The sequence below is a fragment of the Balearica regulorum genome, chromosome 3, assembly GCF_011004875.1.
Source record: "Balearica regulorum gibbericeps isolate bBalReg1 chromosome 3, bBalReg1.pri, whole genome shotgun sequence".
In the NCBI taxonomy this organism is placed as follows: Eukaryota; Metazoa; Chordata; class Aves; order Gruiformes; family Gruidae; genus Balearica; species Balearica regulorum.
The window spans coordinates 72069228-72092201 of NC_046186.1; the positions used below are offsets into that span (position 1 = coordinate 72069228).

The 22974-nt window shown below is 39.2% G+C and overlaps 1 protein-coding gene across 3 annotated transcripts in view; it reads right to left on the reverse strand.

Moving 5' to 3' along the window:
- Positions 1–8595: 8595 nt before the first annotated feature.
- The window catches only part of TAB2 (TGF-beta activated kinase 1 (MAP3K7) binding protein 2), a 69134-nt gene continuing 54755 nt past the window's right edge, over positions 8596–22974 (reverse strand). For all 3 annotated transcript variants that reach the window (XM_075748439.1, XM_075748440.1, XM_075748441.1), the window contains 4 exons: positions 14957–15117; positions 14200–14293; positions 12825–12905; positions 8596–10637 (listed from right to left, as the gene is read on the reverse strand). In XM_075748439.1, coding sequence (XP_075604554.1) covers positions 10492–10637; positions 12825–12905; positions 14200–14293; positions 14957–15117 — 482 coding nt within the window. In that variant the 3' untranslated portion in view covers positions 8596–10491. The remainder of the gene's footprint in view (positions 10638–12824; positions 12906–14199; positions 14294–14956; positions 15118–22974) is intronic.

Here is a 22974-nt window from a genome sequence, read left to right on the forward strand (position 1 = left end):
CTTCGAGTCCAGAGAACATGGCCTTACAAGTGTTATCTCTAAAGTCTTTCCACGTTTACTTTAGACATTATTGGTCAATCTGAACACAGGAGATTAAGTAATTAAGTTTATTATCTTGTATACATGTCAATCAAGATTTAGGCAGATATAGAACAAGTATTCCAGGCACGCAGCTGTAAGGTGGCATGGGGCAGGGGATGACGACGACTTTCTTCCAAAGCAATTTAAAATGCCACAATTTCCTGTTACATTCCTTTTACACCTTCTTTCCTTGCATTTTTGGGCAGTGGGGTCATCACAGCTGTACAGTTGCCCAGGGTCGGATAGCTGGGTTGTGCACCTCCATCTCCGTGAAACTGGAAATAAAATTCCCCGCTAGCGGGGTGGAGGCTGGATGTGCAACGCAGCACATACGAGCCTGAGCTCACAGCTATCTGAAACCCGCCCGCAGCCCTGTTTCTAAGCTCCTTGCCAGAGGCACAAATAACCCCCTCGGTCCTGCTATCGCGGCATGGGCACGGCAGCAGTGTGGGCTGGAAGGCAGGGTTTCCTCAGCCCCCCACGGAGCCCTCTGCAGCCCACGGGCTGGCAGCCGGTTCCCAACGCTGTGCCATCCTTGCTTTCATGTATTCGGGCCTGCTCTAAATACTGCATCTGTGGTGCCAAGCTCTTGGCTTTCAGGGCTCAAAATGCAGTCTTTTTTCATGTTTTGGAGAACACGGTTTCTGTCCCATTTCAAGGCAGAATTGTGTCACAGCAATTAGTAATAATATTACAAAAGTTACACGTGCTTTCTAGACTTTGTCTGTACAAGCATCTGTAAAAACAAAAAGACACCTCCATCCTTCTCACACACATCTCATTAACAGGAAACTTTTACACTTACATATTTTTAGTAAAATCACTGTCAAGAGATTGCCATGGCGAAAGCAAAGACTGCAAGAGGAATTCAAACCAAACACGCTTCACTGATTTCTTAAACAGTTGAAAAACTACTGAGTTGTACAGGGTATTAAATTCGAATCTATACAGCGATCCACCAGGAAGCTTCCAGAGCAAACCTCATGGAGGACACAGACGATGCTGTGACGTACATACCCCCTGCACAAAGTCAGGTTACATCGCAGAGACACAGAGCCGGGCCCCGAAAGCACCCGCAACCCAGGCTGCACATGGGGTTTTGCTGGCACATCCCCCGTGGGTGCTGCTGTGGCCTTGTCTGGGAACGCTGCTCTTCAGCACGCAGCATCCGGAGTGCAGGGTGCTCTGCGCTGGAAGCTGCGCACAGCTGAAAGCAAAGGTTCCGCCAGGCCGGCCTTGACCTGATTTTGAATGAAGCAGGAAGCACTGGCTCCTCTCCTGCCTGCTCAGGGACCAGAGGGCTCTCTGTGGGGTTAAAAGTACAATAAAACGTTGCCAGCTCAGGACTGACTCAGCAGCTTGTGTGCATTACATCAAGCCCTGCGCCATCACACACACACACACACACACACAGGCAAGAAAGTCAAGAGAGAACGACAAAGCACAGAGTTTGGGAGCTCTCTGCGCCCATACCATGGTATAACCTTCACAACACTGCACCAGGCTTACCCGCTCCAGGGCAGAAAGGGCTAAAAATGCAGGGAAAGGAAACTATCAGCCTCGATATCAGAGGCTGATGAAAAAACATCTGGAAAATGTCAGCAAGCATGTTGGCTCACATTACTGCTTGTGGACACACAGAGAGAACTAACTGTGCCTGTGTCCTGACAGCTGGCAGGCACCCCCTCAACCACCAAAAAAAATTATGAAAAAAAGAAAATAGAAGCAGTCAGGAGAAACTGCAGGTATGGAGCTGCTTTTGTAGCAGAGTTTCAGGCTGGAGAAGACCACAGAAAGCAAGCTCTTTCAAACATGAGCAATGGCTGTTGCTTTAGAGGATCACACAGGAGTTGCTAACAGATGACTAGTGACAGACAAGAGAAGCCTCTGAGCAATCCAGTTTATGCCACCTACCTCAGACTTTGTCCACAACTTCTTTACTAGTGTGCTTTACTTGTTGATCTTACAAGTTTGGAGGTAAATGCTTTTACTCTTAAAAAAATGGTAAGAAAAAGAATTTGGTTATGGCAGTAACAGCAGAATCCAACTGCACTGTGAAATGAGCTGTCACCTTTCTGAGGCCTTGCTAGAGTCATAAAATTAAAATTCAGAAAAAAAAGTTAAATTTAATCAACACTTGATAACATCTTCCTTTTGGCCTCAGTAGAAACCCTTCCACACTAGTTACAAAATGGCAGCTGTGACCAAATGATGGGCAATGTTGAGATTAGCCATTCTCTGTCACCCCTGGGGAGGGTGTACCATTCTGATGCCAGAACACAAGATTAATGGCTCATTAATAGCTCCACAGAGAATGGGAACATCACGGAGTGCAACCCTGTAAACTAGTAACGAGGACACTTCCAGCTGGGGGGGAGATGGTGTGTGATGCAATCCCTGCCCCGAAGCATTACTAACACATTCAGTCTTAAAGTTTCCCAAGATGGTTTTCACATGTGAAATGAGAAGATATTAAACGAGTTGAAATCACTACATCACAGCCTACCACCTTCTGGTGCAGTACTAGAACTAATAAAAATGTTTTAAAAACCAAGAGAAAAGCATGTCTGCCATGGAGTCACAGACTGACATTCAAGAGATGTCTAGATGCTGACTCAAGTTTTGAACTAGACCACCGTATGCACTCAAAAATCAATACATTCAATCTTGATAGCAGGATACAGGTATTGGTCCAGGAAAAGAATGGGATGAAAAGATAGGAGTATCAAATAATTAAAAGAAAATGAAAGCTAACATGAAGCAATACACCAGGAGATGGATGATAGTTTTTCAACAAAACTACGTAAGACATACCTTTGCATGTTACTTACCTTATATCCACTTTGAACATGGCTGGGCTCTCAAAGTGGGAAGGAGGTATCTGAGCACAGCATCACATGGTGCAGTGATGCCTGACAGTTATCTTGGATGCCATTATAAATCAAGAGAATAGTAAATTATTTCTCTCCATCACCCAACTGTGCTGTTGCTTCAGGAAGCATTGAGAACCAAAATGTATCACAGTTGCCTTGAAAAACTGTTGGAAGTCTGTTTTTCAGAGCAAAACGACTGGTAAGTTTGGAGCACAGCTTGACGGCCAGTGTGTTGGGGCTCGCAGAAAAGCGCTCCCAGGTAGATCCCCTGGGGCAGCCGTAAGGTCTGTTAACAAAAGGAAATTCGTTCTCAGCCCTTGCCAGCCGGCAGTTCTGCTTCATGCAGTCCAGAGCCCCAGGGCCAGGAGCGAAGCTCATAGGGCCAGAACACTGGCCAGGCAGCACAGCACTTGGTTCAAAAAGCCTAAGCATTTTAAATTAAAAGTATCAAGCTCCAGCAGAAAAACAACACGTTAGTAATCATTATTATAGAGGGAAAGCTTTTGTCATGTCCTTCAGACATTATTTTCTTTTTCATGTAGAGAGCACCCGTGCCAAGGATTAGGAAGGGTTTCTAAAGGCAAGCGTTAAGCTGCCTTTACTTAAGTAGAGCAGCAGATTACTTGCACTGGCACAGTATGAACCCCACTTCTTGAAAAACCTTAACATGGATAGAAGACATTAAGAGATACACGTACCTCCAAATGCTTTCACAATCACAGGGGAATTTCACAAGAAACACTGCAAAAACGGAAAGGTCATACTGCCACCATGGAACCTGGGCAACCTTCTCCAAACCGCCCTGCAAGTCTGACACAGCATCGAATTGCATTCAGACTTCAAGTTGGATACCCAGTGAAGGCATCCAGTATCCTCTCTATGACAGTAATTTTGATCTGTGAAGTTTGGTTGCCAAAAAAAAAAAAAGAAAAAAGATTCTTGCAGACAGAAAATGTGTCTCATGACAATCTCTTCATAATTGTGCCAGGTGTCTCTGTTGGAAAACGGTGCTTTCTTTCCTCAGGTCATACTTAAATTTGATTTCTGGCCCCAAAACACAGAGGGAAGGAAAAGAATCATGAAAGAAAACAAAAGACGTATCCCAGTTTTAATCCAAATTTTCACTGTAGCTACCAGATAGCTGCAACAAAATGTAGGAAACTTGTCTTGAGTGGTTGTTTAAGTCTCTAATTAGAGAGGGGAAAAAGGAAAGCTGAAAAGACAAAGCCAGAGATAAGGAAAGAGGTGGTTGAAGGCACAGGAACAGCAAAATCTTGGATTAACATTCTGCATGCTGCTCGGAGCAGAGCTGCCATGTCACCAGAGCAGGGCATCTTTTAGAAAGTGAGCCAGTGAAATAATATTGCTGAGATAAATGCTCAGCCTCAGATGGCTGTGGTACTACTGCACCTGTGGTATCTTCACAAGTTTGTTTAGTATCTTCTGTGATCCTACTTCCCTGCCCCATTCTGCCTGCATTAGCAGCAAAAAATGCTACTGCACCATCAAGACCGTGATAAACCAGCTATTATTTTCAGGATGTCTTTACAGGTTATACATGTGAGAAGGTACAGACTGTGAAGTCATGTTGTAAGTCTTCCAGGAAAGTAGCACTGGACCTGCTGCTTCAATTGCTGCCCAAGAACGTGGCTCTCACAACTTTCTTGATTTGCTTTCCCTGTCCTCTCCAACGAACAGGTCCCTTTAGACAAACTTTGTTTTGGCCAAATGCCTTGTGAGTGGCATTTCACACTTTTTCACTACTGTCCACAGGCTCCCAGTCAGCTCCAAAGTAACTGGAGGAGTGGGAAAAGGCGCAACACATCCAAGTATCTTCTGCATCGCTCTTACCAACAGCAGCTCCCCAGACCAGGTGACAGTAACCTTTCCTTACAATACTGTAAGACACTAAGCAAGTCATTCTGGAAACTTGACTAACACAAAACAAAACAAACAACAAAAAGCAAAACTGATAAATTGAATGATGGAGACTTTTAGAAAATAGGAAAATATTTTGTAAAAAATAAATCCATCGGTCCAATTATGTTCTACCCAGGATACAGCACATGAAATGCAAATATTAAATAAAGTGCTCCCCAACTTCACAGCCGGGGATGCTATGGATGCTATGCGCTAAGTTCCTGACTCTTCAGCTTTGATGCCTTGTTTACCACATTTTAGTTTGCAAATTACAGTGTGGTGCAAGAAAAGCAATGCCGCTTGCTTCTGCATATGAAGAACAAAGGGCACAGCATTCCTTAATCCATTTCCTCTCCGTCTCCATCACCCTTTGTCTCAGCCCTGGATCTCAATCACTTGCAATTGGAACTTGAATTTAGGCAAAGCTTATCAGTCACGGGCTGGATATGGTCTGCTGAATATCTGCTAAGAGAAAACTGCATTAAAAATGCTTAATATACATTCCTCCATTCATTTGTTACCAAATCAACTATATCACACTTGTATTGGCACTCTGGTCCTGCAAACGGTGTGGAAAAATAGCAATCACAGAATTTAAGACCATAACACAATGCACATCCATAAAAAATGGAATTCGGTTTACACAAGCATTTCAAATTGCTCATTTGAGCAATACCCAAATTGATACGGTATTTTTCTCCTACAAAATCTGCACTCACATGCAATATGATAGTGTTTTATTATTTTAAACAAACTTGCAAATAACAGGCAGTTTGCATCTACATAGATACTCTTTTTGGCTCAAAGTCCCCATAACTACACATAAATATCTGCAACTTAAATCAATGAAGAGAACGGGACACTGCTAAAGAGTGTCAGCTAAACTCATGCCTGCAGCACTTGGAGGGAGATTATTACACTTTGGTTAAATATAAAAATATCTGCATATTTGATGAAAACAGAATTATATCTACTTACACTGCTGAGAATCAACATGTCTAAAGTCCAACTGAAGCAAGGGCTTCTGTGAGTTGTACCAGCACTGCCTCTGAAGGTGATACCTATTTGAGAACCTCTACTGTAGAAGCAAGCACATCACTGATACAGAACGGCTCAAAGAAAAACAAGTAAAACACATCGAGTTGTGTCCAAAAAAAAAAAAGTCTGAATTTAGTCTGATTGCCTCATGCTCAACATTCATCATCATTTGCTTGGAGTTGATGATCTCAGAGGTCTTTTCCAATCTTAAAGATTCTATGATTACCAAGTCTTTGTATAGCACTTGGGGTCATCAAGGAGCCTGAAGCCCTCAAACATTTAATACTAACTCCTCTTGTTTTCTCACTCTCCAGTAATTTTAAAGTAGTTTACACAAAATATGAGCTTCACAAGACATTCTGGACTGCATAAAACTAAATACTGTTCCTCAAAGTTAGCACTAAAAGAGCTATTCAAGCAGTCCCACTTGAAAAACGAATGCATTAGAATCCTACTATTCTGTACCAATGAAAGGAATCAGAAGTTGAAAGCTAATTCATATTTTCTGTTCAAATTATAAGGATTTTATCAAATAAGAGAGAAATAAAATGCTGAAACATTTCCTTGCTATTTAAAGTTAGAACTAAATATCAGTAAGAGTTGTGACATATTCACAGGATATACTATAGAGGCTGTTAATTAACTGTATTGAAGCTTCTGCCACTGGTTTATAGCAATACTCCCACTTCAGAATACCAAAACAGTAGTATTGAAAAGGGTAAATACTCGGATTTCAATACTTGGCGCCTTTTTTTTTTTTTTTTTAAATACTTGTTCAACATCTTTAATCAAGTCTTCCTTTAATTTGTGTCCAGGCTCCAGCGTACATTCAAGGTAGATGAATTTGATTAAAGAAATGCAGTACTGATAAGGATACTTTCCTTAAAATGAAAAACATATTCTCCCTGGGCATCTACAAAATATGCCGAAGGCAGACATTTCAAGATCATAAAAATCAATTAAGCTCACACAAATCAAACAAACACACATAGGCACAAAGACCAATCATGCAGTTTTAAAATCAATCTATCATTAGGTTGAGACTGAAGATCTCAAATTGCACAATTAATTTGAATTTCAGGAGTGCCACATGTAACCATACTCCTGGGCAACAGAACAGCTCTACTGATCAGAGACCGCAGAAGACAAATGTTTTTCTAATTTATCTAGAAAGCTGGCAATATGAACTGCAGTCAGTTCTCCAGAGCTGACATGACACAGCAGCCCAGTTACCAGCTCTTTGCCTCAGTTTTGCTTTCTGCATTTCTAAAGGTATCCAAAACTCTGAAGCTTGACCAAGTGATAAACACTTCGCCTGTTCATGAAAAACAAACAGGAGGATCTCCTAAAGTCAGGAAGCATACTTCTCCCTTCCTGCTAAAGGCTGAAATCCATCTGTTCTGTTTTTTTTAAAAATTGTAGATATCTCTGATAAAGACAGTACAGAAATGTAGTCATAAATCAGCAAAGATAAACTACTGATGTTGGCAATATCAAGTTTAACCTTACTGCAAATGGTTCATTTTTTGTATCTATCTTCTATGAGGAAAAAGAAAAAAAATCAGCAGTGAAATCTAGTTCTACTTCATCCTTCAAAGTTTAAACCCTTAAAAACCTTTTAAAAACATACAATAGCGATATGCCAATATACTGGCATCAATTTGAAGAAGCTAATGAAAGGAGTGACCCGAAATATAGGAAGAATATAAACGCCCCAAAAGTCTGTGGAACAGATGACCCTGCAGATGTCATTTCTCTTGTCCCACTGTTCCAGGATCAGCTGTTGAAAATACAGCCTGGTACACTTGTGTGTTGATGGCTCTGCAAGGCCAGTTGGAGCTAGGATGTAAATACTCATTTTTTTCCTTCAGAAAATAAACACTCAAATGTAGGGAAAAGATCAATTACACATTTGATAAGATGAGCAGAATTCCATTTTACATTTTTCCCCAAACATGCTTTTCCCACCCCACAGCTGACTGGAACATGTGTTTGCTTTTTGAATACAGCTGCCCTTCTGACTCCAACCATTATTTTTCATATGGCAGATTAAGGCACTCCAGTTGATCAATCTGTGTTAAGGAATGTTTTTTTGCTGGATCTGTAGTTAATCTGTTTACAGATGCCTCCTGAAGGGTTTTTACACAGCCCAACTCCACGTACCAGATGTCTGTCTAGACAGGGTCCAAGTGGGAAAGACATGTCCAGGAACACTCCACATCTCATATCGCTATAATATACATAGCGCCAACATACAGTTTAACCCATATTAATCCTTAAACTGTGCTTACATTAACAGTACACAAAGGATGTCATCTATTACCTTGGACAAAGTGGTTGCCCATTCTGAATCAGAAAAATATTTTTAAAATCATAAACCCTTAAAGCACAAAGTAAAAAGGGCCTGTGCCTAGCTTATTACTTTATGAATAAGTGAATGGTTCTTTGATCAGGACACAATCTTGCCAATGCAACTTTATGGCATGTATTCCTTACACTCACTAAACTAGTATTAAACAGAATAATGCACAGCAGGAAGGACATGAGATTCAACAAAACAAAGGCTTAAGTCTCTGGTCTTAAGAAATCAGCCTCCTTTTAATACTGTTAATGCTTATTGTTTCATTGAGTATTCTGTTGCTCCACAGCATGGAAAAAGGCAAACAAATCACAAAACCAAACATTAGAATATAATTTTTTTTTAATTTTTATAAATAACTTATCTGTTACAAAGACAGTTTACCCAGCTAAATCACAAAACCATCAACTCAAGATATCCAAATTAGGTTTTATTAATAAACAGGTAAAAACTGATTTGTCGATCTTCACATAGAACTGCAGATGAAGCTGAAAAACAAGGCCTCATTTTATAAACAAGATGCATTGAATGCAAGTGCTTTGGGTCTACTGCCTAATTACCTGGGATCGGCATTTTCTTCCCACATAAAAATGCAAAGCCTTCAAAACAAAGGCTTCTGTGCATTCACATAGATCACTTGTAAAATTCCTAATAAAAGTGTCCACTGGCAATTGTTTACAGTGGGTGACAGTCTACTTTGTCTCTTGCTACATTGTTAGCACTCCCTCCAGCCTCACGCTAAGTGCTGCTACATAATTCTTTGCGTGCCGTCTTTCATGCATACTGTACTGGAATTCCATTTTCTTGATCTTGGTTACATACATCCCCGATCATGTGAATATTTGCCTTAAAAAAAATAATCAAAATAAAGAGATGCTTGAGGTTGCTTCAGTGTTCAAGTCTGTTTGATTTCTCTTTTCCAGCCTTTATTTCAGTTGTCCTAAATATTGCTATCCTTGTTTTCTATAAATATGAGACTTCACCACAAAGTCAGGTTTAGAAACTGGCTGCCAAAACAGGAAAGCATTTAAAGTCCTTGAACAAAGCTGTACGATGCTGCTGCTGTTGATTTTGGCACTGTATGTACTTCCCCAATGAATCTCTCTTCAGGAGTCTGCAAGATACCCAGCAGATGAAGCAAGCTTAAATCGGATGCTGATCTGTTGGTGGGTTCAAAGTTTCTTAGTATAAAGTTTCCTCACACCAGACAAAACGCTACCTTGTGTCACCCACCGTAAAACTCAGTGTACAGAGTGAACTATATGCATAACTCTTCCAACTTTTCCTGCATTTTTACCACGCTGCATCTGCAGGTCTTCACAGATCATCAGCATTTACAAGAGCAATGTACAGAATGAGCAGAGGAAAGCTATTTTGTGCATAGTTTCTTATTAATGCTCTTATTTTAAGGCATTGCTTCTCTCAGATAAAAGCTTAAAAAAAGGGACATGATCGTGCTTAATCACTTAAAGGGAAAAAAAGAAAGTTAACAAAAAGACTATTACACTATACATACAGAAGTACAAGAAAATAATAAAGGTGAAGAAAAGAAATCACTTAAAGCAGGCTCTAGAGCTATGTACAGTAGGAAAAGCTTTGGGGTATTTCACTGTGTGTATTGTACAGACAACGCATGCAGTTTTTCCTTTTCATCTTTAGATGTGATTGTACTGATTTCTGGCTTCACAGAGATGTTTTCAGGGAAGACAAGGCAAAGAGTACCACTGATTCGTGAAGTTCTTCCCTTTATCGAAGGCACTATGTGGCAGCAAACACTTTAAATAGTTAAACCTTGTTCCTTTTAGATCCTCCTCTGTGCATGTAGTGTTTCACTGAAAGCTCTGAAAACAAAAACGCTAGCACGCTATTCCTTTCCCCTGTCAAAATTCAGTAGTGACATCGGGGCAGGGAAGAGGATGGGCAACACCCAAGCACTGAACATGGTGTGTGTTACTGGGATACTGGTAATACTGTACATGGTTCAGGCAGCTGGCAACTGAGTCTTTCAGCAGATTACCTTTCAGCCGATGAAGTTCAACTGCCTGTGACACAACACTGAGGTATTACTAGCTCTGTGGGCTGACATTTAACATTAGCAAAATACCATCTCGTCACACCTTCAACAAAATCCTACACATAAATGCTTTTTTTGCCCCCCAATGACTGGATAGTTCCTTGTATGTTTGCTATGATTTTACAAAAGGCAATGGGCCTGTTGGCTCAGAAATGCCTAGGCATTTCACACTGTTCACAGCGATTTAAGGCCGGATGATTTAAAAAAGTACAGGCAGTACAACTCCACTGAGCTCCCTCATCTTCATCTGTGTCTGGAACAGTCTTTGGTGTTTTCACAATGGACCTCTGATCTGTGACACGAAAGAGATAAGATAAGCAGTTACTAACCAAGAACAGCATGGAAAGAATTTTGAGATGATTTTTTTTTTTCAGTAACTGAGAACTATCTTGTTCCTCTCAGAGCTGCGCAGTTATTACAAGTGACATAGGCAGCTTTTTACCACCCCCTTGACTACAGCTTGATTGTAAGTCAGCCAAATGGTACAAGGTGAAACTATAAAAAGCAAGTTTCCCATCCCTTCACTCTTCCCTTCTGGTCCCAGTTCAAAGCTGTTGCATGAAAAGGAGATAAAATTTAGAAATTAATCAGCACAGGAAACATGTACAAGATTTAGAAGTCTGAGGTCTATGGACCACTCTAAAATTCATTAGGACAAGAAATAAGTGCTCTGTAACCTTTTGATATGTTTAACATTTTGACCCTAGAATGAGTATCAGCAGCTCTTCCTCAAACCAGATAAGCAGATACACTAAAGAAAAATCAGTGCCTAGCTCTGTCATGCTATATAGTAATCCTCCCAAGTCTACCTCTTTTTGCATGATGTGTTAGACAACAATCTTCAACTATTTTAAAAGAGAAAAGATAAAGAGATGAAAAAGATGAAAAGAGAGAAGAGTGACTTCTGAAGTTAGGGGTTCCCTATTTAGGCAACTGCAGCAAAGTCTTTTAGCCGATTCTTTCAACTGGAAAGCATCTCAATAGCAACTAGCCAATTACAACTAATGCAAAATGACAGCAACAGCTTCAGGAAGTACAGTGCTACTGATCACCACTGCAAAAAATTATTTTTCACTCTTTTGTGAACAGTGGTAATTTTGCTTTAAGTCACAGCCTACATCATTGTTAAAGCGAAACTTAAAATGAACTGAAAATTAAAGCTAATGAAGGACTAAGATACAATAGTGATTCTTTTTCTTTCTTTTTTAAAAAGTGAAAGGATAAGAGGAACTTCAGAGGTTTATAAACCAGTCAGGGTTAACTTTGCATTAGCAAGATAGAGTGTACCAAATTATTAAACACTAAATTTGTGAGTTCCTAGAAGATAAGTCAACGCAAATGTTAACAGCTGGTCACAGAAAACTAATTTTCTTCTTTGATAGGTTAGTTTTTTTTTTTACTGTAAAGGGAACTACGTAATTGACAGAACTTCTGATAAATTCTTCATGGTTCAGCTGTAAAACACGTCTCAGGACTGTGTATGGATTTGATTTCACTCAGTACTTTCACTAACAGCTCAGATAATGAAGCATCAAAAACCCCTTATAAAGCATGAACAATAGTACCAGTCTGGAGGAGTTACAAAGTCTGGAGGACAAAAAACCCCTCAATTTATTTAGACCATTTTGAAATATGGTAAGATCAGAAATCTGTAAAATGAGATTCTGTAACAACACTCACTGCACACTGCAAGGACCAATCACACACACATATATTATGTGAAGAACTTCCTGGACAGCAACACTGCACAGAAACATTAGTGGATTATCTATTTCATTTGGTGGCCTGCCTATAGGGTCATAGCATGATGCTGCTGCAAACAAGTTAATTCCGTTCTCTGCTTTATGTAGCACAAGAGGTAATTACTCTGTTTTGTCTGACATCCCATTAGGGCAAAAAAATAAGTAATGTGCAAAACGTAATGACAGAATGTTCAAGACTGACTAATAAATTCAGCAATACTGACTGCCCTATTGGGCATCATTCCTCTCCTCTTCAACTATCTAAAAGTATATTTAACAATAGTCTGAAGGGGCTTTGAACACAAATTCTATAGTAGCCAGGAAGTCCAGTCAGGGTAACCAAACCAAGTTATTGTAGCATGTCAATAAATCCACTCTTCCCCAAGGACAATGATGAAGTCATCTAAGCGAGTTTCACTCCTCCCTAAGCAGCACATCTCGCTCATTTTTACAAAAAGGTGGATGCTTCCATTTACTTAAACTACCTCCCAACATATTATCCATCTTTAAACATACCTCATTTAACATACTTCTCTTCCCTGAATGTACGAATAGAGAGGAAACAAGAGCAAACAGAAGCATATTTACTGGCAATACAAATAAAATGCAAGGTTTGTATACTTTTGAAGTAATCCATTTCATAATCAACATTTAAACTAGATTCACAGACTAGAACTTGATATTAGATGCAAACCAGATACACTACCATTAAATGCAATTTTTTTTAAGTACAGTACCTTTGGGTTTTGGCGGCACCGGACCAAGAAATCCAATATTATCATAAAAATTATGAATAGCGCTGGGATTAAAATGTGGTCCTAAAAATAAATAACAAGTGCAACAGTTTTAAAAATAAACTTGGGTAGGAAAGCATATCAGGTTTTTTCCCAGTAATTCTGAAACAGTACCATTATTCACTTATTACCAACGTATCAATACAGACCCAAGCGAGATATTATTGATGTCAACAATACACTTAAAAAAACTTATTGCCCAAAATATGCAATATAAAGTCAGAAACAGGATTGAGCAGAACTCCTTAAATATCTGTTTTCCACCACTCTTAAATATTTAACAGCATTTTATTAGCAAATTTTACCTGAGACTTTTTCTAAATTGTAACTGTACTGAAAGAGATGTACTATCTAATATGCAGATTATATACGCTTAGATTTAATACTTAGAGAAACTCCTAACTCCAGTTTACTGCCACAAATACACTTTATAAAATCACATGCAATTTGGATATTCTATTCAAAGTCAAGTTTTTAGTGCAGCATTACTTTTAGCAACCCTGTTTACTTATCTGCAGGTACATTGTCTGAAGGGGAACTCGCATGGCTTGTGACTGAGCTGATCTAACAGCTTGCTGCTGCTGAAAGTGGAAAGCATTAGCCCCTTCCCTCTCACTATCTCAGTTCTCCCTTCCCGTGCCTCTCCCTCACATCAGCTGTAGCAAACTTTTCCAGCAACGCAACATTTTTCACTTGGCTAGTGAGCAGAATCAGCTCTGCAAAGGGTCTAAAAAGCTAATACAGAGCCAGAGCACAGTAAGTGGGAAGACAGAGGGACCTCCTGTTGGCAGCTCTCGAATTGGCTCAGCTGCCTCATAATTTCACCCTCTTGACCAAAGGCTGTATCCCTGCAGACAAGGAAAGTGGAAGGAGGAGCACACTGGAAGTTACAATTGTACTTTATATTTGCTAACTTGGGAAGCTGCATACAAGACAGAAGTGGAAGACAAGAGAGAAAGATGGACACATATGCATGGCTATATCATTTAGAAAACTTCTCTACTTTGATACTCAAATAACCAGATCCCCCTCCACTCCCCCTGGCAGTTATTAAATAAATGGCATCACAAGTTTCTCTCTGCTGAGCCAAGTACGAGAGAAGAATGACCGTGGGATTAGGAAAATCATAAAGCCAACAAAAACAACAGGCTTAGAAGACAATTACTTCCATGGTTTCACTCAAACTAATGTGACAACTTTGCAAATAGTGCATATACCCATCATTTATAACACAGACTTCTGATACATGCAGACAGTGTAAGAAGAAAAAAAAAAAAATCAACATTTATAGTTGCTGATGTACTAAGCCATACTGTACCTCTTGCTTGAAAAAGGTCAATCTCTTTGGTTAGGCAATCTATGTCTATCTGCAGCTGTCTGTTACAACTTCTTAACTGTTGCATTTCTTCCAGCTGAAAAAATAAATCTGCCTGTTAGACTAAATATTCCCATTTTATTATCAGTTATCATTCACACATAGGTAGGCAACATTTAGTTATTTCAGAAGTGAAGATAAAAGAATCTTCCCTTATAATGACCTTTCTTTTAACCCAAGTATAATCTTACAAAATGCTTTCAGACCCACTGAATTCTTCTCTCCCACCAGATTTAAGAGCTGACTGAACAACTCCAAGATTGTGGTCAGGACAGAGCCAATGGTCCACCAGATCAATGGCAGATCTTCTGGCACTGAACGCTGGTGCATTGATCAGTTTCTCTGAGATTGGTATTATGCATGAAGACCAAAAAATATTTTGTGTGGAAAGCAGTAGGAGTATTAAGTTGTAATCTGAAACATTAGGTGATCATGCCTTTAAGAACATCTGGAAGGACTACCAGGTCAAACCTTTTGTGACTGCCTTTAAAAGCAACGCTTCACAAAACAATTAGTGAACTGCAAGGTTGTGGTTACATAATGCATAGTCACACTTTAAACTACGCTGTTTACCAGTTTAATTCTAGCTATACTGCCTGTCACTAGTATACTGTCAATATATGAGCAACTGTTCTTTTAATTTATTGTGAGAGACCACACTCGTGGTTTAGGTTTATAGCCTACAGACATTTCAACTTACTGATGGAATTTGGGAAACAGAATTCGATCTTTTCAGGCGCCTTCGTGTTAGATTATTCTCCATTTCATTGACCTCTGATTTTAGTTTATCCAACTTTTTCTTTTGAATCTCAAGTTCTCGTTGAAGTCGCTCCATCCTGGCCTTCTGGTGTACCAGTAAAGCTGCAATATATAAAGCTTCATTTTATCTACTTTATTATCCTTCACACGGCAACATCAGATAAAGATGAAAGTTAGTATTCTTTTGGGAAAACACAGACAAAAACATTGCTATAGATTGCTTTTCCATTCGCCTCAAGTAAGTATCTGCCATAAACCAGAAAGTGTTGTATTTTTGAAAACAGCACAAATCAATTACAGACAACAAGCAAATACAATGAGAAAGTCATACAATGTAACAGATGACCATGCAAAACTTAGCTGTAATCTGTAAAAATCTTTTTCAAGAACCCAACCAATCTACAAGAACAACTACCAGAAACCAACAACAAACTTTTCCTTGTATTATATTCAGCCCAACCATTGTAAAACAGGTAGTATGAAGAGGATTTCAGAGAGACAGCTACAATACAGAGCACATATGCTAAAAAAGCATCAAGACTTTGATTTTTATTGCTATTTGGACTGGCAGATAATCTAGTATTCTTGTCATAGCAGGAGACACCAAGTGAAACTAAACCAGAAAGTACGAGCAGTATTGCTGGCAAACATCAGTTATATTTATCGCAGAGGCTAGATTGCATGCCATTTTATCCCTAAACTCTGGTGCAGAACCATTAGCTCAGCTTCTAATTTCTAACACTGCTTACTATTTGTAAAGAAAATGGCATGAGGAGACATAACTTAGAAACAATGAAGTTAGCATTTAAACCACAGCTTTTTAAATCTATAAAGAACATAAGTAGCAGAAGATGGAAATTCATACAATTTAAGGAGTTTATGTCATTAAGGGTAGGTATACTATTAAATATGACCACATAGGCAGATAACACTGCTTGCTCAAAGCAATAATCACCTGCTATACAAATGAAAAAGTATTTCATTAAATAAACCCAACAGTCATTTCAACTTCTGCACATCCATTCATTCATCCATGAAATTACTAATTCATATAAACTGGGATCAGTTTCAGACTATGTATACCTTTATAGCAGTGTGGAAATTACAGAAAAGTAGCAATAACAAGGTATTTTAAAAAGATTGAAATTTGCCTCACAAAGTGTAAGCAAAACGCTGGGTGGAACATGATGTTTAGCTCACCACCATCTCTTAAGGTACCAAAAAATTAGAAGTACTCGAATTTGGTTGGTTAGGTTCCCTCAGTAGTAGCAAAGGAAAAAATAGCACAAAGATGCAACTTTCCACATCTTTGGCAAGCAGAACTGCCCTCTGTTGAAATTCCTGCCTGTTCATTCATTCACATATCATATTTTGTCTTCCAGTGGTTCTTCAAAAGGAGGAACCATGCCAAACTATTTTTATACAGTGTTACAGAATGCAAGGCCTTACTGAGATTCAGCCTAGGCTTTTGAGTTACATGTGTTCAAAAGATACTGAAAGGACACAGCTGCTTGGTTTTGTTCAGTTTAGAGATGTTTGCATAAATAGGCACCTTTATTTGGGGTAGCCACTAGTCACATTACAGTTAAAGTTGGAGCGGTGGTCATATGTAATATAAAAACATAGTAACTGAAATCCCAAGATAAAGATTTTTGTTGAAGACTTGGAATCATCAGGTAAGTAGTCTCAAAAGACAGCCTCCCCTCTTGAAAAGCCTTTCAGCAGTAGCTGAAAGAACTTTTTCCCATTTACAAACTCCAGGAGGTACAAATGTAGCTGCAACTATAAAAAAAAGAAATCAAAGACTACTCTTCTTGCATGGAGAGTACAAACCCTTTTCCCTTTTACTCTTTATTTCCACTTTTAGATAGTCTCTTCCATTTTCATTGCCTTGGTATTACTGCTGAGGCAACTCCTTGAAACCCAGAACATTGGTACGTCACCTGCAGCAACACATCTATGATCTACCAACCAGGCTCAGAACCCTTCCTTCAAACTGTGGATGTAGGCTGCTGGTGAGCAGCCAGTACACTGGACATGGTAAGCAAGGTACAGTGCTACCAGAGTATCTCAGGACACAAGGCATGGACTCAAAAGTAAGACTACGAATCTTTGCAGAACTTTGCCCTGCCTCCCTCCTCCTCCTTTTTTTAAGCTACTCTTGTAAAGGGAAAAACCCCGTAACTTCTCATTTCAACGTTCTCCCACTTCTGTGGTTTAGAAATTAAGCTGTTAGTATGGAACCGCACAAAGAGCGGAAGGCGCTGATGGATACCCACAGCACTATTACAAGCTCTTCACTTTCACATCACTTTCCAGATGTGATCCAATTTATTCTCCTAGCAGCTTTGTGACTACTTTACCATTTTACAATTTCAAATCCCAACAGATTTTAAACTCACTCATTACAAAATTACCATTATGATTAAAGAAAAAGAATAATTTGATATTGCTATGCTAAAATTCTATTAAAAATAATTTGGATAAAGGACTGGCACAACAACGGTTTAAGTGGTGGCTTTCACATAGAATTTTGCTTAAATACCAATGTGGCCACTGTAGGAAAAAAAAAAAAGGGGGGGGGGTGGAAGACAAAGTCCCCCCATATCCCACTGCAGTATTTATTAATGGAAAAGAGCAATTCAGAGAGTATTCAGCTCCCTCTGCTGTTTATCAGAGCTACTGAAAACATTAAGAAAAAACTGCAGTGCATAGAATCATTTTGGTTGGAAAAGACCTTTAAGATCATCTCTGAATCTAGTGCAATTCAGCTACTAGATCTAGTTTACACTGTCCACGAGGAGACATTTACTGGTCTTTTTGATAATCCTGTGCTTCTTGCAGGAAGGGACTCCACCTATGCAGGCAGCATAGGCACACCCGAGTTTACTCCACACAGAGTAACCTAGAATCCAAGCCAGAAAGCCTCAGGCTTGCAGTTGTTTATTCAAACGTCCTTAAAAAGAAGCTGTTTACTGTAATCATCCTAGCAAAATAACTACAACTGCCTCCTTGACTTGTCATTATTGAACCACAACCAAAATAGATTTCATGTTCAATTTTTTAATTATGTGCAAACAGGGTACTGTGCACATACATTTTTTTTTTCAACCCCTGCATATTCACATTCAGCAGATTGGCAAGAACCATACACTTCAATGCTCTGGCAGATGCCACTGTTTCCTTTGACATTCAAAGTGCACATTTTCCACAAAAAGGTTGTAAATCATAATTACAGGGAGCATGAAAGTCTGGAGGACAAAAGTTCACTTTTCCTTGCCTAGAGACCTACTCAAACACGTGCTGAATATACTTGTAAGTTTGAAAATGTATGCATAATTGTTTTCTCAAAGCTTCTGAGTCTGAATTTTAAAGTGTTTCTAAGAAAAAAAACCCTAACCTAGGGACACAATTCACCCTATTCTACAGGCCTATAAGTTTCTGAAATTTCTTAGTTTGCCAAATATGGAGGAAAGGGGAATTCTGGTAATGCAATTACTCTGTGCCAGTAGGTTTGTGAAATTCTTAGGATATACTTACGTTTGTGCACATTTTCAAAATCTGTATTTGAAGCTGCATAAAAAAAATCAGTCATTTAATATGCACTTTCAACAGTTCACATTTGACTTTGTTGTTGTTATTCTCCCTTTCCAATCTCCTGTTCATTTAATTTTTTAGTAAGAGTATCACTCAAGAGTGGGTCCTGACACAGAGCCAAATATGAGGTTGTATTTTTTCTTAAATCACAATGTAATGGACTTAAGGCCCCTTGGAGCATGGGGCACAGCTGTCTCTCACTCTTTTAAACATCTGCAAGGTCTGGTTAGGATTTTAAGAAATTGTTTCCTGCAGCTATTTTTCTTTTTGAACATTTTAAAAAGCTCCCAGAAACAAAAGAACTGTGCAAAATGTCAAGTTACTAAACTTTTATCAATTAACATACTTACATTAAAAGCATGGTGGCAAAAATTGCTAAGCAAACATACATCCCTATAGTTTGTATCCATGATTAACTCTATGCATACCTTCTTCTTCCCAAGTTAAACAATATGAAAAACTCAAGACAGTCAAAAGCCAAATAGGGCTGAACTAAGGGACTTAAGCTCCCTAGTCTGAAAACATCAACCTAAAGATTTTTATTACACAATTATGTATTTTCTTGCTAAGATGCTTGTCCATTATACAGATGGAAAGCTATACACAGAATGAGCAACTATTAAACAACTGTTTGGCCTCACTATACAACATATGACTGCATGCATAATGTAAATAATGAAAAACATTCCTGAGTACAGAGTTTTCAGTTTCTAACAGGATTTCATCATTTTTCATCCATAAGACACTTTATACTAAAGGAAATTATATATTGAAATCTCAGGTAATTACTTCATAGTAATAAAACTAGTAATATTAGAAATTGAAATATCTGTTAAGTAATGGAAACTGATACTCCTGTACACAGAACTGATACTAACTAGATTAGCATAAAAGTGCATCCTTATTTGGTTGTCCTTTTCGGCATGCACTTAGCATTACTTTTCTCACAGTATTATTAATTCTTACTGACTTCAGTATTGGCTAAGTGCTGTCAACATTTCCACAAGCAAATCCACAGTATCTCAAACTAGAATCCCAGAAAATTAAAAACATCAATTAGCAACCTCTTCTGAAAAGTCTGGTGACAGTGAGTTTCTTAGCATCACAAACTCAGTGGCAGAGATATAACCTAGCATTCCAGGGTAACAGTCAATGTCTTCACTACATTGATTTTATCTGAGCAGTACCCTACGCCTTTTAACAGCACATAACCTCCAGTCCTGGTGGCAAACAAGACAGAGATCTGTGGCAACCTTCCACTTCCCACTGCAACTTACTGCAGAGAACAGCAGAGGAACACCTGAGAAGGACTTGGGGGCATTGGTTAATGAAAGGCTCAACATGACCCAGCAATGTGCGCTTGCAGCCCAGAAAGCCAACTGCATCCTGGGCTGCATTAGAAGAAGCATGACCAGCAGGTTGAGGGAGGTGATTCTGCCCCTCTACTCCGCTCTGGGGAGACCCCACCTGCAGTACTGCGTCCAGCTCTGGGGGCCCCAGTACAAGACAGACACGGACCTATTGGAGCGAATCCAGAGGAGGGCCACGAAGATGATCAGAGGGCTGGAGCACCTCTGCTATGAGGACAGGCTGAGAGTTGGGGGTTGTTCAGCCTGGAGAAGAGAAGGCTCTGGGGAGATCTTATAGCAGCCTTCCAGTACCTAATGCAGGCCTACAAGCAAGCTGGAGAGGGACTGTTTAGAAGAGCATACAGCGATAGGACAAGGAGCAATGGCTGTAAGCTGAAGGAGGGTAGATTTAGATGAGATATTAAGAAAAAAAATTCTTTACTGTGAGTGTGGTGAGGCACTAGAACAGGTTGCCCAGAGAAGCTGTGGAGGCCCCATCCCTGGAAGTGTTTAAGGCCAAGTTGGATGGGGCTTTGGGCAACCTGGTCTAGTGGAGGGCATCTCTGCCTGGAAGGGGGGTTGGAACTAGATGATGTTTGAGGTCCATTCCAATCCAAACGGTTCTATGATTTTATGAAATCGGGGAGGAAAAACATAAATCTAATCATAGAAAGAGACTGGAGTGCCTAAACACACCATAACTGAAGTAAAGCTTCTCAGGTGGCAGGCAGCAGCACTGGCAGATAGGTCCAACACACCTTCTATTCTCCTGGGTTGGACCATGCATATGAATGTATTTCACTAGAACAAAGGGAAGGAAATCTTTGACACCAAAGCAACTCCACTTTCCACATTCTTTCTACCCCAAGCCAGTTTCAGTTCTCCCTGCCAAGATAAGGAGCATTCTGGGCAGAAATGGAAAAGCTGATAAAAATACATTTTTGTCTAATCATGGCCAGAGAAACTACTCATCTGTTCTGGCTAAAATTAAAATGAGACAAGCACCTAACATGGAAGGTTTTTTTGCACAGTCTGGCTAAATTATAAGCAGCTTAGACCATGGCCTCACAATGGAAAGCATCAAGTAACTCATGTTTAGCATGTAACAGAAAAAAACCACCTCTAAGTAAAAGATTCAAGTTTAAAAGCAATAATTAGGACTACCAGATATCAAGATCATACAAGTAAGTCTACCACACACTTCCCAACTTTCCAAAGATTAAATAACAAATTTAAAAATCCTGCACTTGTTGCAGCAGAAATGGAGCAACACAAGCCAGAAAATCTAAACACTTCTGAATGTAAAGAAGTTCAGAAGTATGAGTGTACTTTAGCTGAACTAGTGAAGGACACAGAAGGATGGCATTTCCCTAAGGTCATCACAAAGTCAAAAGCTGCACTAGCCCACATCATGCATCTATACTTCATTTAAAAACTGCATTTGTGTCTTGGCTTTAGGAACAACTGGGCTCCACAGCAGGTATGAGCCAGTCAATGCTTTTGAACTCTAGGCTGCATAACAGAAATGGGCATCACAAGCTTGCCTCAGCTTGAAAAACCGGATGCTGATACCCACAGACCATAGAGATAGTGCAGGAAGTCAGGTTACAGTAGCCATCGCTACCAGAGGTACAAGAGATGAAGGGCTAGACCCAGCAGAAGTCAGTTCTGTCAGAAAGGCTGAACAGGAGAAAGGGACACCCTTCCCAACAAGTACCTAAAATACAAAATTCTTGGGAAGCAAGCTTATGATCTCAAAGAGTATTTAGAGCTTAAGAACAAGATTTCAATTGATTAATTTCTGGATATCTAAAGTCTTCTGGAACTAAACCAGCCAGCCAAGTCTCCCTTCAGAGTAAGGAAAGGGAATACCACTTCTGGAAGGCAATTTGTTTTGCTTTTCTACAGATGAATAGTTTTCTGAAGTTCTTTAACTCTTCATTGATTGCAAAAGATCATCAAGGATGTTAGTTTTTTGGTTTTGACACCTAACCTTTACACACTTGAGTTAGGATGGATTATTCTCTCAAAGATTCACTTTATCCAGAAATAGTGCACAAGCTATAATCAGGTTTTTTTTATTTACTTCGTTACTACAGTAGTCCAGATGCAGACCAGGCTTCCAGCATCCTGATCACTATACTTAGTTACACAAAACAAAATGGCTAAATTAATCTGAAGAACATTTAGAGTAGTTGTGGAACAAGACAGTTTTGTTAATGCTGAATTGTTTGCTAAGTTCAAAGAGGACCAATGAAGTCAAAGAGAAATTATTTTGACAACCTATCCTGAATACTGCTTAAATACAACTCATTCAACATCTTTATACAAAGAGTCCATAGGAGGGTTAATAAACCATCAAGTTGGTAATAAAAGCATGCAATAACATGAAGACAGAAGAAAAACACTAACAGGTTGGGTTGCTGTATCAAATATTTTTAGTTTTACCCTCCCATTACACCACTGATCCTTTAAAATAGCTTTCGCTGGTTTGGTGTTCCTTCTCACATTTTATAACGTAAGTATCAAGACTTCAAGCATTTTATTGTCAGGCACACATTAGGAAACATGGAGGCCAACACTTCATCCCACTAACTGCTTTTGAAGTCTGCTTTTCTTGCTTATTAAATAACACTCACAGAAAGTAAAAAATGGGAACTTTATCCAATGGAAGCAGTATCTTAACTGATTCAAAAATCTGCCAGTAGACTTGCAACTTTACATTGTTAGGACAACTTGAACAAGCTTAGATGTTTCTTTCAGAATAACATAAAATCAAAGATGCTATGACTCCACTTCATTAAACAGATAACGTATCTAATTAAGATAAACAGAGCAATTATCTCCAAGCATTGAGTTACATGTCTTCACCATAAAAAGGAATCTATGATTTGCTTATAAAACTTTTTTATTTAGGAAATGTTCATGAATGCTAAAGTTGAAGATACTGTATTAACATCACAAAGATTTATCAACTGTTTCCTGTTCTGTAATCTACATTCTGAATTGACAG